The sequence below is a fragment of the Salvelinus sp. IW2-2015 genome, linkage group LG23 (assembly GCF_002910315.2).
Source record: "Salvelinus sp. IW2-2015 linkage group LG23, ASM291031v2, whole genome shotgun sequence".
NCBI classification, from domain to species: domain Eukaryota; kingdom Metazoa; phylum Chordata; class Actinopteri; order Salmoniformes; family Salmonidae; genus Salvelinus; species Salvelinus sp. IW2-2015.
The window spans coordinates 8,954,742-8,969,943 of NC_036863.1; the positions used below are offsets into that span (position 1 = coordinate 8,954,742).

Here is a 15,202-nt window from a genome sequence, read left to right on the forward strand (position 1 = left end):
CTCACTAACTACATTGTCCACCCAATGATGAAAAATTGCATCAGGCTTCACCAATACAATTTATTGTATTCAGTTCTATTCAGTTTTGTTCTGTTCTTTACAAACTCACAATTCTTAAGCTTCTGCTCAAGTGATTGAGCAAAATCATTCCTGAGCAGGGTTTCACTCCTCAGGACAGGCATCATTACAGGCAGGGAACCATCGCTGCCATACTTGTCAATCATCAGGTTGACAGTGTCTGATCTATCCAGACTCTTTGGAACTCTGGTGGCTTTAAACCCTTCTGACACATCATGGAGCTTCTTGAAGTGCTTGAAAGGCTCTTCCTACAGGTCATCCACGGTGAGCAGGAGTAGTTTCCACACGGTCTCTGACATTTTGGGGTCCTGTATTGAAAAGGCAATGTTTATTTAGCCGGGAAACAACCATGCAATATAAATCGCCTGGCTTTTTCACCACCATTAAAAAAGTGAGGTTTATTTATATGCTAGGGAAACCAAATGATCAGCTAGCTGAAAAACACATCAACAGTCCATATTAACTCAAAGTTGTCAATGTTGCTGTTGATTATTTGATAAAATCAGTATTAATTTAGCTAAACACTTCCAATGGTGTGTGAGTCAACATTTAGTGTAAGCTTGTATGGCAGACATTCTGATAAAGAAGTGCACAGCACATTATTCTGAATAAACCACTAAGTCAGACCTTGTAAGACCATTTTTGTATTTTGTACTAGAAATACAAAAACTGCAAACACGAGCAATAAATATTTAACATGCAAGTTGCATGTTATTAGCACGTTTTTATTCCCTCTTTTAGATTAAATTACGATAAACACGAGTACCTCATTACCAGCGTGCAAATTTGCTCAACTTATCTGACTTTGGGAGATTTTCAATTCCCGTGTAGCCTACTTCTGCCATCTGCTAGTACTTTGTGCTGCTGGTAACACACCCACACGCATATTTTATTGCACAGACCGCAATAAATAATAAAGGTAGCCTGGAGAGAGAAAAACAGAGGTAAATAGCAGATATAACGCCTATGGGAAGGATGACTGCAGCTAGTAGGAAGCACTGGAGCCCGAATAAGAGTTGAGTGATGCCTTGGTGGCTGTTTGGTTAGTTAAGTTACTTCCACTGGAACCGAAAGGTAAGAACCACTCTAAAAATATATAGCCTTGTGTGTGATGCTTGAAGCAGTCCTCTGGACTTAAAACCTTTTCTCAATAGGGGGGCGCTGTTTTCACTTTGTAAAAAATCGTTCCCAAATTAAACTGCCTCGTACTCAATTCTTGCTCGTACAATATGCATATTATTATTACTATTGGATAGAAAACACTCTCTAGTTTCTAAAACCGTTTGAATTATATCATATCTGTGAGTAAAACAGAACTCATTTTGCAGCAAACTTCCTGTCAGGAACTGAAAAATCTGAAATCGGGGGCTCTGTTCCAGGGGCATCCTATTAATTTGCATGAAATCTATGGGTCTACATGCACTGCATACGCCTTCCACTAGATGTCAATAGACAGTGAGAGGTGGAATGGGGTGTATAGCTCTATCTGAGGCCGAATAAGACCTCTTGGAATGACGAGACCAGTCTTTTCACCGTTCAGCTTGGCGCAAGAAGGACCTCTGCATTGCGTTCTGAAAAGCTTTCGTTATAGACGTTAGATATCTCCGGCTCTGATTTTATTTGATATATGTGTTAAAAACATCATAAACTAGTTATTTTAAACCGACTTATATCAGTTTATATCAGTTTATTGCGATTTTCGGTATTTCCTTTGTCTTGCGTTATGGTGCGTTGGACACTCCTGCGCCACATGGCTAGCTTTTGTTGCTAATTCCAGAGATGAAGAGGACATTCTACAACCGAACAACGATTATTCTGGACAAAGGACACCTTGTACAAGATTCTGATGGAAGCTCATCAAATAGTAGGAACCATTTATGATGTTATTTTGTATTTCTGTCAAATGTTTAGACGTATTTTCCGCCCTTATTTTGGGCGCTGTCTCGCTATAACGTAAGCTGTATGTCGTACTAAAGTTATTTTAAAAAATCTAACACAGCGGTTGCATTAAGAACTAGTGTATCTTTCATTTGCTGTCCAACCTGTATTTTTTWGTAAAGTTTATGATTAGTTATTTGATTAGATTAGGTGCCTCTCCAAGATTTCTCCGGACAATATTTCTGCATTTTGACAACGTATTCACATTGTAAAACCACGATTTGTGCCGCTAAATATGCACATTTTCGAACAAACCATATATGTATTGTGTAATATGATGTTATAGGACTGTCATCTGATGAAGAATGTGAAGGTTAGTGAAAAAATGTATATCTTTTGCTGGTTTATTCGCTATCGCTAACGTTGCGGTTGTGAATGCGGTTGTGTGGTAGGCTATTGTAGTAAGCTAATATAATGCTATATTGTGTTTTCGCTGTAAAACACTTAAAAAATCTGAAATATTGTCTGGATTCACAAGAWGTTTGTCTTTCATTTGCTGTACACCATGTATTTTTCATAAATGTTTTATGATGAGTATTTAGGTATTTCAMGTTGGTCTCTGTAGTTATTCTAGCTGCTTTGGTGAGATTTGTGATGGTGGCTGCAATGTAAAACTATGATTTATACCTGAAATATGCACATTTTTCGAACAAAACATATGCTATACAATAAATATGTTATCAGACTGTCATCTGATGAAGTTGTTTCTTGGTTAGTGACTATTTATATCTTTATTTGGTCGAATTTGTGATAGCTACCTATGCGGTAAAAAAAAATTGAAATATTTATTTTGCTATCGTGGTTAGCTAATAGAAATACATATTGTGTTTTCCCTGTAAAACAGGGAAAATCAGAAAAAATGATGTCTGGATTCACAAGATGTGTATCTTTCATCTGGTGTCTTGGACTTGTGATTTCATGATATTTAGATGCTAGTATTTACTTGTGGCGCTATGCTAGGCTATGCTAGTCAGCTTTTTTACTGATGAGGGTGCTCCCGGATCCGGGATTGTGACCAAGTAGAAGTTAAGCTGCCATGCTCTGTTGAATGTAATTTGAGAAACACAATAGCTAACTAGTTCAATGTATGCATTTGTGGCTTTTATAATGTGTGTATTTCAAATTCTTCACTAGAGTGAATCACAAACTAATACTAAAATTGATGTACATCTGCAAATGGTCCACATTGTTGAATGGCCTCCAAAGAAATCAAATTCAAATGTGTTGTAAAAGGAAGGAAGGCATTGTGACAATCCTTGTTAGCCTAGAGTAAACCAACATGGTATTGTTTTAATGCTATTCAGTTCCTCAATCAACCTGGTTACAGATTTTGTGCAATGGCCAGACACAAGCACTGAGCTCTGATTTGTTTGAGTGATATCCAGGGCCACAAGCCTACATTGTTATAGAAGTGTAACATATACAAATGATTGCCTTTAGGAGCTGGTTTTCCGGATACATACTGTATTAAAACGACTCCTGTCTCCTGACTAAAAAGACATTTCAATGGAGATTCTCCATTGAGCATGGGTTTTTCGTCCAGGAGTAGGCTTAACTTCTAACAAAAATCCAATGTTATGAATTACATACATACAGTGCATTCAGAAAGTATTTAGACCCCCTGACTTTTTCCACGTTACACCCTTATTCTAAAATGGATTTAAAAAATAATACATTTCATCAATCTACACACAAAACCCCATAATTAAAAAGCTAAAACAGGTTTTTCGAGTTTTTGAGAAAAAACAGAAATACCTTTTTTACATAAGTATTCAGACCCTTTGCTATTTGAGTCGATATTGAGCTCAGGTGCATCCTGTTTCCATTGATCATCCTTGAGATGTGTCTACAACTTTATTGGAGTCCCCCGGTGGTAAATTCAATTGATTGGACATGATTTGGAAAGGCACACACCTGTCTATATAAAGTCCCACAGTTGACAGTGCATGTCAAAGCAAAAAACAAGCCATGAGTTCGAAGGAATTGTCCGTAGAGCGCCGAGACAAGGTTGTGTCAAGGCACAGATCTGGGGAATATTACTCAAAAGATTCTGCAGCATTGAGGGTCCCCAACAACACAGTGGCCTACATCATTCTTAAATGGAAGAAGTTAGGAATCACCAAGACTCTTTCTAGAGCTGACCGCCCGGCCAAACTGAGCAAGTGGCTGTCATCAATGTGACAGTCACTTTTCAGCTATGGTGTATTTTCTCAAATTAATATCTTATATTGTCGCATAATTTCTCTACTATACTTTCTCTACCATGTGAAGTAATGAATTAATGGCTCTATTCAATCTGTAGCACTGAAAATCCGCTTTATAGAGCGATTGAGAATTAAAGGCAATGTTTCTGTGGTCCGGGAGACTGCATTCACGGTAAAAGCTGAATATATGTTGGCTCAATCAGGAAATTAGTCTACCTTTACATTTTAACACGGATCTTCGGCGATAGGTCATTGAATCCAGCCCTAAATAAATGTTCTTTAATTGCAAAATAGGACAAAGGTTTCCAGAGTGAAAAGCAATAAGATGCTATGTGCAAAGGTCACCTACAGGACAGGGAGGAATGTGTTGGAAATCTGTAGCGTAGCAGTTTTATGAGAACATGGCTAGTGTCTAGTTTTTTGTGGGTTAGGTAAATATTCCATCAACATCCCACCAAACATACACAGAACATGGTTGCCATGTTATCAGAATATAAGATATTAATGTTCTAGACATTTTAGTACTGGCCAATGATTATAAAGGTGAATCTGATCCAACCATAAATTCATACATTGTGCATCTGGCCTGAGAGGATGGAAGTTCAATATGTAGCTAGGTAGGCAAATGTTAATTAGCTGGCTAATCGTTGCCCATGAACGGAAGTTAGGCTAACGAGCAAGCATTTTAGCCAGGTAGCCTAGGATAACAAAACTAAAAGTGTGTACTGTACAGAGTCATAGACCGTTTTGGCAACATGGAGAGGATGGCATTGGCATTTCTCTACAAGTAGGGTGTCAACATGTTTTTTCAACTTACAGTGGGGCAAAAAAGTATTTAGTCAGCCACCAATTGTGCAAGTTCTCCCACTTAAAAAGATGAGAGGCCTGTAATTTTCATCATAGGTACACTTCAACTATGACAGACAAAATGAGAGAAAAAAAAAATCCCAGAAATACATGTACTGATTTTAATGATTTATTTGCAAATTATGGTGGAAAATAAGTATTTGGTCAATAACAAAGTTTCTCAATACTTTGTTATATATACCCTTTGTTGGCAATGAAAAGGTCAAACGTTTTCTGTAAGTCTTCAAGTTTTCAACACTGTTGCTGGTATTTTGGCCATTCCCCCATCAGATCTCTTCTAGAGCAGTATGTTGGGCTGTTCTGGGCAACACGGACTTTCAACTCCTTCCAAAGATTTTTCTATGGGTTGAGATCTGTAGACTGGCTAGGCCACTCCAGACCTTGAAATGCTTCTTACAAGCCACTCCTTCGTTGCCCGGGCGGTGTGTTTGGGATCATTGTCATGCTGAAAGACCAGCCACGTTTCACTCTAATGCCCTTTGCGATGGAAGGAGGTTTTCACTCAAATCTCACGATACATGGCCCCATTCATCTTTCCTTCACGGATCAGTCGTCCTGGCCTTTGCAGAAAAACAGCCCCAAAGCATGATGTTTCCACCCCCTGCTTCACAGTGGTATGGTGTTCTTTGGATGCAACTCAGCATTCTTTGTCCTCCAAACCGACGAGTTGAGTTTTTAACCAAAATTATATTTGGTTCATCTGACCATGTGACATTCTCCAATCTTCTTCTGGAATCATCAAATGCTCTCTAGCAAATCTTCAGACGGGCCTGGACATGTACTGGCTTAAGCAGGGGAAAACGTCTGGCACTGCAGGATTTGAGTCCCTGGCGCGTAGTGTGTAACTGATGGTGCCTTGTAACTTGGTCCCAGCTCTCTTGCAGGTCATTCACTAGGTCCCCGTGTGGTTCTGGGTTTTTGCTCACCGTTCTTGTGATCATTTTGACTCCACGGGTGGAGATCTTGCGTGGAGCCCCAGATCGAGGGAGATTATCAGTGGGTCTTGTATGTCTTCCATTTCCTAATAATTGCTCCCACAGTTGATTTCTTCAAACCAAGCTGCTTTCCTATTGCAGATCAGTCTTCCCAGCCTGGGCAGGTCTACAATTTGTTTCTGTGTCCTTGTACAGCTCTTGGTCTTGGCATAGTGAGGTTTGGATGTGTGACTGTTTGAGGTGTGTGACAGTGTGTCTTTTATATGATAACAAGTTCAAACAGGTGCCATTAATACAGGTAACGGAGTGGAGGACAGAGGAGCCTCTTAAAAGAAGCTATTTCACCATAATACAGGTCTGTGAAACCAGAAATCTTGCTTGTTTGTAGGTGACCAAATACTTATTTTCCACCATAATTTGCAAATAAATTCATAAAAAATCCACAATGATTTCTGGATTTTCTTTTCTCATTTTGTTCTGTCATAGTTGAAGTGTACCTATGATGAAAATTACAGCCTTCATCTATTTTTAAGTGGGAGAACTTGCACAATTGGTGGCAGACTAATACTTTTTGCCACACTGTACACACAAAATCAGTACCATGGACAACCACATGATATTATCTTATGTTTATTGACGAAATTAGTTGGAATCTTTAGTTAGGTTTTAACTTTCCGGTGTTCTAAATCAATAGCTTTTTAGTAGTCGAAAATGTCGGAAGCATTAACTTGACTGACCATGCTGTAGTCATGTAACAGTTGTTACATGCAATATGCTTTGTGTACTTCACCAGACAGTTGTTGCTCTCTGGTTTTGTGATGAACACAAAAATGTGGTTGAATTTATTCTGCCACTGTCTTCTTATTGTCTCGGCCTTAGGCCAATTATATTATATATATATATATCACAGTACAAGGCAAATGACTTACACTTTATAGAGACAACACCGCAATTACAACACACACAAGTCGGAAGTTTACATACACTTAGGTTAGAGTCATTAAAACTCGTTTTTCAACCAACCACAATTTCTTGTTCACAACTATAGTTTTGGCAAGTCGGTTAGGAAATCTACTTTGTGCATGACCCAAGACATTTTTCCAACAATCGTTTACAGACAGATTATTTCACTTATAATTCATTGTACACAATTCCAGTGGGTCATACGTTTACATACACTAAGTTGACTGTGCCTTTAAACAGCTTGGAAAATTCCAGAAAATTAATATGGCTTTAGAAGCTTCTGATAGGCTAATTGACATATTTTGAGTCAATTGGAGGTGTACCTGTGGATGTATTTCAAGGCCTACTTCAAACTCAGTGCCTCTTTGCTTGACATCATGGGAAAATCAAAAGAAATCAGCCAAGACATCAGAAAAAGAATTGTAGACCTCCACAAGTCTGGTTCATCCTTGGTAGCAATTCCAAACACCTGAAGGACCACGTTCAACTGTACAAACAATAGTATGCAAGTATAACACCATGGGACCACGCAGCCGCATACCACTCAGGAAGGAGACGCATTCTGTTCTCTAGAGATGAACGTACTTTGGTGCGAAAAGTGCAAATCAATCCCAGAACAACAGCAAAGGACCTTGTGAAGATGCTGGAGGAAACAGGTACAAAGTATCTTATCCACAGTAAAACGAGTCCTATATCGACATAACCTGAAAGGCTGCTCAGCAAGGAAGAAGCACTGCTCCAAAACCGCCATAAGAAAGTTACGGTTTGCAACTGCACATGGGGACAAAGATCGTATTTTTGGGGGAAATGTCCTCTGGTCTGATGAAACATAAAATAGAACTGTTTGGCCATAATGACCATCGTTATGTGGAGGAAAAGGGGAGGCTTGCAAGCCGAAGAATGCCATCAAAACCGTGAAGCACAGGGGTGGCAACATCATGTGGGGGGGGGGGGGGGGGGGGGGGGGGGGGGGTGGCTTTGCTGCAGGAGGATTGGTGTACTTCACAAAATAGATGCATCATGAGGGTGGAAAATTATGTGGATATTTTGAAGCAACATCTCAAGACATCAGTCAAAAAGTTAAAGCTTGTCACAAAAGGATCTTCCAAATGACAATGACCCAATACTTCCAAGTTGTGGCAAAATGGCTTAAGGACAACAAGGTCACGGAATTGCGAGTGCCATCACAAAGCCCTGACCTCAATCCTATAGAAAATGTGTGGGCAGAACTGAAAAAGCGTATGCGAGCAAGGAGGCCTACAAACCTGACTCAGTTACACCAGCTCTGTCAGGAGGAATGGGCCAAAATTCACCCAACTTATTGTGGGAAGCTTGTGGAAGGCTACCCAAAACGTTTGACCCAAGTTAAACAATTTAAAGGCAATGCTACCAAATACTAATTGAGCGTATGTAAACTTCTGACCCGCTGAAATAAATCATTCTCTCTCCTATTATTCTGACATTTCACATTCTTAAAATGAAGTGGAGATCCTAACTGACCTAAAACAGGGAACTTTTACTCAGATTAAATCTCAAGAATTGTGAAAAACTGAGTTTAAATGTATTTGGCTAAGGTGTATGTAAACTTCCGACTATGTAATATGGCTTTTTTCTCCTGCCTTGGCTTCCCAAGTGATTTTCCCCACCCACCGCTACTGTGTGAAGAGTGCTCCTGGGACAGTCCCGAGATCCCGGATACCCATGTTAATCCCTAAAACACACTGGATGTTTATCAGATTGTGATAAAGGCGTGTAGGCAAGGGAAGTCCTTTTTCAGTGTCCCAACTGTCTTCCTTCACTGTGGTCCTGTGTAGCTCAGTTGGTACAGTAGTCTGGATCGTGGGTTTGATTCCCGCTGGGGCCACCCATATGGAAATGTATGCGAATGTTATACCACGGCTGTCAGCCAATCAGCATTCAGGGCTCGAACCACCCAGTTTATAATATATTATATATAATTGTATCATTCACTTGTGCACTACTCTTAGTGTTGCATTGGTCAGGAGTGAGGGTGTAGGTATACAACAGCACCAGAGTCCTCTAGTCGCTTCAGAGCTTTCACCTCATGGGACAGGTTGTGGTACGAATTCTGTCAGGAAGAGGAGAAATTTAAAAATCTATTGATTTTCAAATATGTTTCAAATATGTTAACACACCATGCAAAGTGGTTTGAAATTGTTCATGACAGCAGAACACCAAAGTCACTCCTCTGTATCAATACATTTAATTTGATGTGTCTCCACATATCATATTCAATGTTATTCATATGTGACTTTGCATTGTGTTTTAGACAAGACAACTGATTGTTGATAGTCCAAGGGCTACATCCCAATTACCTTTCCGTCCTCCCAAAGTGTACTCTTTCACTTGCTTTCACTGATTTGAAAGGAAATTACTGGTTTACAGAATGTGGTGGAAACTCCCTCTGGCCCATGCCTCCACCAATCCAATGCTTTTAGATTTGTGGGAAGTAGTGAATGAGTGTACACTTCAGAAGAATGTAGATATTGTTGGGACGCACCCCATTTCAATTTCCTCCCTCACCTTCATAGACTTCATGGTGTCATAGCCATAGTAGTGAATGGGGTGCTTCAGGTCTTTAGACTCTGGGTAGCCAAATCCAGCGATGTGGATCACGTCACAGTAGTTAAGGGCCACGTAGATGGCCAGAATGCCAGTTGTAGGATGCGCTGGGATCTGTGAGGACAAGCGTAAGAGACACATTAGACATATTATATTTTATTTCACCAGGAGGTGGCAGCACTAGTGTGTAAAAATTACAATGAAAGACGATCAGTCTTCTCCATCACTACAACATCAGTTTTAATATAATAATAATAATAATAATAAGACATGCCATTTAGAAACACTTTTATCCAAAGTGATTTACAGTCATGGGTGCACACATTTTACATATGGGTGGCCCCGGGTATCGAATCCACAATCCTGGCATTGCAAGCGCCATAGTCTACCAACTGAGCCATAATGCCTAAACACTGTACATACTTACGGCCGGTTTCACACACACAGGTGAAGGCTAGTCCTGGATTTAAAAAATTCCCCATTGAAAATACTTTTTAGTCCAGAACTACACTTAAAATGGACCATAGTGTACATACCTTACTATACAGTACCATATTTATTTTATTTATTTCACCTTTATTTAACCAGGTAGGCAAGTTGACAACAAGTCCTCATTTACAATTGCAACCTGGCCAAGATAAAGCAAAGAATTGACACATACAACACAGAGTTACACATGGAGTAAAACAAACATATAGTCAATAATACAGTAGAAACATAAGTCTATATACAATGTGAGCAAATGAGGTGAGATACGGGAGGTAAAGGCAAAAAAGGCCATGGTGGCGAAGTAAATACAATATAGCAAGTAAAACACTGGAATGGTAGATTTGCAGTGGAAGAATGTGCAAAGTAGAAATAGAAATAATGGGGTGCAAAGGAGCAAAATAAATAAATACAGTAGGGGAAGAGGTAGTTGTTTGGGCTAAATTATAGATGGGCTATGTACAGGTGCAGTAATCTGTGAGCTGCTCTGACAGCTGGTGCTTAACAGCCTAGTGAGCGGAGATAAGTGATTTTTTTTTTTTTTTTTTTTTTTTTTTTTTTATTTTTTTTTTTTTTTTTTTTTTTATCCAGTCTTCAGAGATTTTTGTAGTTCGTTCCAGTCCCTTGGCAGCAGAGAACTGGAAGGAGAGGCGGCCAAAGGAGGAATTGGCTTTGGGGGTGACCAGAGAGATATACCTGCTGGAGCGCGTGCTACAGGTGGGTGCTGCTATGGTGACCAGCGAGCTGAGATAAGGGGCACTTTACCTAGCAGGGTCTTGTAGATGACCTGGAGCCAGTGGTTTGGCGATGAGTATGAAGCGAGGGACAGCCAACGAGAGCGTACAGGTCGCAGTGGTGGGTAGAATATGGGGCTTTGGTGACAAAACGGATGGCACTGTGATAGACTGCATCAAATTTTATCGAGTAGGGTATTGGAGGATATTTTGTAAATGACATCGCCGAAGTCGAGGATCGTAGGATGGTCAGTTTTATGAGGGTATGTTTGGCAGCATGAGTGAAGGAGGCTTTGTTGCGAAATAGGAAGCTGATTCTAGATTTAATTTTGGATTGGAGATGCTTAATGTGAGTCTGGAAGGAGAGTTTACAGTCTAACCAGACACCTAGGTATTTGTAGTTGTCCACATATTCTAAGTCAAAACCGTACAGAGTAGTGATGCTGGACGGGCGGGCAGGTGCAGGCAGCGATCGATTGAAGAGCATGCATTTAGTTTTACTTGCATTTAAGAGCAGTTGGAGGCCATGGAGGAGAGTTGTATGGCATTGAAGCTCGTCTGGAGGGTTGTTAACACAGTGTCCAAAGAAGGGCCAGAAGTATAGAGAATGGTGTCGTCTGCGTAGAGGTGGATCAGAGACTCACCAGCAGCAAGAGCGACATCATTGATGTATACAGAGAAGAGAGTCGGCCCAAGAATTGAACCCGGTGGCACCCCCATAGAGACTGCCAGAGGCCCGGAAAACAGGCCCTCCGATTTGACACACTGAACTCTATCAGAGAAGTAGTTGGTGAACCAGGGGAGAGGCAATCATTTGAGAAACCAAGGCTATCGAGTCTGCCGATGAGGATGTGGTGATTGACAGAGTCGAAAGCCTTGGCCAGGTCAATGAATACGGCTGCACAGTATTGTTTCTTATCGATAGCGGTTAAGATATAATTTAGGACCTTGAGCGTGGCTGAGGTGCACCCATGACCAGCTCTGAAACCAGATTGCATAGCGGAGAAGATGCGGTGGGATTCGAAAATGGTCGGTAATCTGTTTGTTGACTTGGCTTTCGAAGACCTTAGAAAGGAAGGGTAGGATAGATATAGGTCTGTAGCAGTTTGGGTCAAGAGTGTCCCCCCCTTTGAAGATGGGATGACCGCAGCTGCTTTCTAATCTTTGGGAATCTCAGACGACACGAAAGAGAGGTTGAACAGGCTAGTAATAGGGGTTGCAACAATTTCGGCAGATAATTTTAGAAAGAAAGGGTCCAGATTGTCTAGCCCGGCTGATTTTTAGGGGTACAGATTTTGCAGCTCTTTCAAAACATCAGCTGACTGGATTTGGGAGAAGGAGAAACGGGGAAGGCTTGGGCGAGTTGCTGTGGTGGGTGCAGTGCTGTTGGCCGGGGTAGGGGTAGCCAGGTGGAAAGCATGGCCAGCCGTAGAATAATGCTTATTGAAATTCTCAATTATAGTGGATTTATCGGTGGTGACAGAGTTTCCTATCCTCAGTGCAGTGGGCAGCTGGGAGGAGGTGTTCTTATTCTCCATGGACTTTAGTGTCCCAGAACTTTTTTGAGTTTGTGTTGCAGGAAGCAAATTTCTGCTTGAAAAAGCTAGCCTTGGCTTTTCTAACTGCCTGTGTATATTGTTTTCTAACTTCCCTGAAAAGTTGCATATCACGGGGCTGTTCGATGCTAATGCATATGAGTTACCATCTAACTCATTAGGTACCATCTAAATCATTGTCACCTAACTCATTTGGTACCATCTAACAAATGTTTCTTTTTTTGGGGGGGGGGGGGGCGGGTGTTGGTTGGTAGATCCAGCTTTAAATATTGCATATATATTGTAGGTTCTATGAATTTAATTGTTTGTATAATTTCTAATTCCCCTTATTTTAATTTTCTTTATACTTTTTCCCAATTACCCTACCATCCTTATCCTGATTGGAGTAAACTAACGGACAACAATACTTTTACTGCTACTTACAGCTATTTTCGCTCACATCTACGGTACCTGTAGTTAAATACTTATACGTATATTCCTAATTTTCTCTTTCTTCAAGTGCTGGATTTAATCCCACAGTGGCCAATCCACCAATTTAACTCAATCCCTCCGATGTCCACAGATTAACCCATCTTTCCAAGTTTAATGCTATTTCCTTTTGCAATACATCCCTCCATTTTACTATGATGTCTTATGAGGGTCCAGAACCTCCCTATTTATTAAATTTCTACTGATATTGCCCTAAAGAAATATACTTTACCCCAGAGTATAATGATATTTCCCATTGACTGATCGTGGTTTTTCAGATCCCCTAACAATGTTTGCAGGTCCATCTAAACCCTGATATTTTGACATAACAACCATTCCTGGACCTGACTCCAAAAGCGAGCCACCGATGGACAGTACCAGAAAATATGTTCAATTGACTGTTTCCTCATTGCAAAGACTGCACAAGACTGACTGTTCAATGCCTTATATATTGAGCATTATTTTTGTAGCAAGTATTTTATATAATAGGTTTAAATTGAAACAAACGGATTGTTTGTTTTATACTGTATGTCAGTTCATAGACCCGATGCCAAGGTATTGGGAAATCAAGAACGGTATTGCTATCAAAAATGTTGACTTTAAGCCAAACTGATCATTTTTGGTGGATTTATAGTAATCATTTTAAACCATTTATGGTTCAATGGTGGTGCTGGTTGGTGGTTTGAAGATATCCCTCTAGTGGTGTGGGGGCTGTGCTTTGGCAAAGTGGGTGGGGTTATATCCTGCCTGGTTGGCCCTGTCCAGGGGTATCATTGGACGGGGCCACAGTGTTTCCCGACCCCTCCCAGCCTCCAGTATTTATGCTGCAATAGTTTGTGTCGGGGGGCTAGGGTCAGTCTGTTATATCTGGAGTATTTCTCCTGTCTTATCCGGTGTCCTGTGAATTTAAGTATGCTCCCTCTAATTCTTACTCTCTCCCTCTCCTCCCGGAGAACCTGAACCCTAGGACCAAGCCTCAGGACTACCTGGCCTGATGACTCCTTGCTGTCCCCAGTCCACCTGGNCTGGCCTGATGACTCCTTGCTGTCCCCAGTCCACCTGGTTGTGCTGCGGCTCCAGTTTCAACTGTTCTGCCTGCGGCTATGGAACCCTGACCTGTTCACCAGACGTGCTACCTTGTCCCAGACCTGCTGTTTTCGACTCTCTCTACCGCACCTGTGCGCGCTAACTCTGACTGCTCGGCTATGAAAAGCCAACTGACATTTACTCCTGAGGCGCTGACCTGTTACACCCTCCACAACCTCTGTGATTATTATTATTATTATTATTATTTGACCCTGCTGGTCATCTATGAACGTTTGAACATCTTGGCCATGTTCTGTTATAATCTCAACCCGACAGCCAGAAGAGGACTGGCCACCCCTCAGAGCCTGGTTCCGCTCTAGCATCCTTCCTAGGTTCCTGCCTTTCTAGGGAGTTTTTCCTAGCCATCTTGCTTCTACATCTGCATTTCTTGCCGTTTGGGGTTTTAGGCTGGCTTCCTGTATAGCACTTTGTGACATCTGCTGATGTAAAAAAGGCTTAACAAATACATTTGATTGATTGATTGAATGGGTGGCAGACAGACCAATTCTTTAATTTCTTATTTAAGTCATTGTCTAATTTTGTATTGAGCATACACCTCCATACACTGTTGTTAATTGCTTGTGTGACAATGTTACCGTTCTTGTTTACAATGTCCTTCATAAATATTATACCCTTCTTGTAGTTTTTCGAATATTTTTTTTTTTTCTCTATCAGTACATTGTGGAGTTTAGACATTATTTGATCTTCCTTTTCTGGAGGATGAAATTGAAATTGTAGCCAACTCTGTAAGACTTAATTTAAAAAAGAAGATACTTTAACCTCTCTTGTGCACGTGAGACGGTAGCGTCCCACCTCTTCAACAGCCAGTGAAACTGCTGGGCGCCAAATTCAAATACAGAAATACTCATTATAAAAATTCATAAAACAAAACATATTTTACATAGGTTTAAAGATGAACTTCTTGTTAATCCAACCACGGTGTCAGATTTTTAAAATGCTTTCCGGCGAAAGCATACATTACGATTATGAGAACATAGCCCACAAGACAAATCATTACAAACAGTAGCCAGCCAGATAGAACAGTTACACAATTTAGAAATAGAGATAAAATTAATCCCTTACCTTTGATGATATTCATATGGTTGCACTCAGCAGACATTAATTTACTCAATAAATGTGCCTCTTGTTCGATAGTCTCTCTTTATACCCAAAAACCTCAGTTTTGTTTGCGCGTTTTCTTCAGTAATCCACAGGCTCAAACACAGTCAAAACAGGAAGACAAAAAAATCTAAATTGTATCCGTAAAGTTCATAGAAACATGTCAAACGATGATAATATTCAAA

The 15,202-nt window shown here is 40.5% G+C and overlaps 1 protein-coding gene across 1 annotated transcript in view; it reads right to left on the minus strand.

The window, feature by feature from the left end:
* Window positions 1-8,171: 8,171 nt before the first annotated feature.
* Window positions 8,172-15,202, minus strand: part of LOC111950643 (CMP-N-acetylneuraminate-beta-galactosamide-alpha-2,3-sialyltransferase 4-like) — a 30,842-nt gene continuing 23,811 nt past the window's right edge. The window contains exons 11-12 of the mRNA XM_023968401.3: window positions 9,530-9,682; window positions 8,172-9,074 (exon numbers count right to left, since the gene is read on the minus strand). Of these exons, the coding sequence (XP_023824169.1) occupies window positions 8,985-9,074; window positions 9,530-9,682 (243 nt within the window). The 3' untranslated portion in view covers window positions 8,172-8,984. The remainder of the gene's footprint in view (window positions 9,075-9,529; window positions 9,683-15,202) is intronic.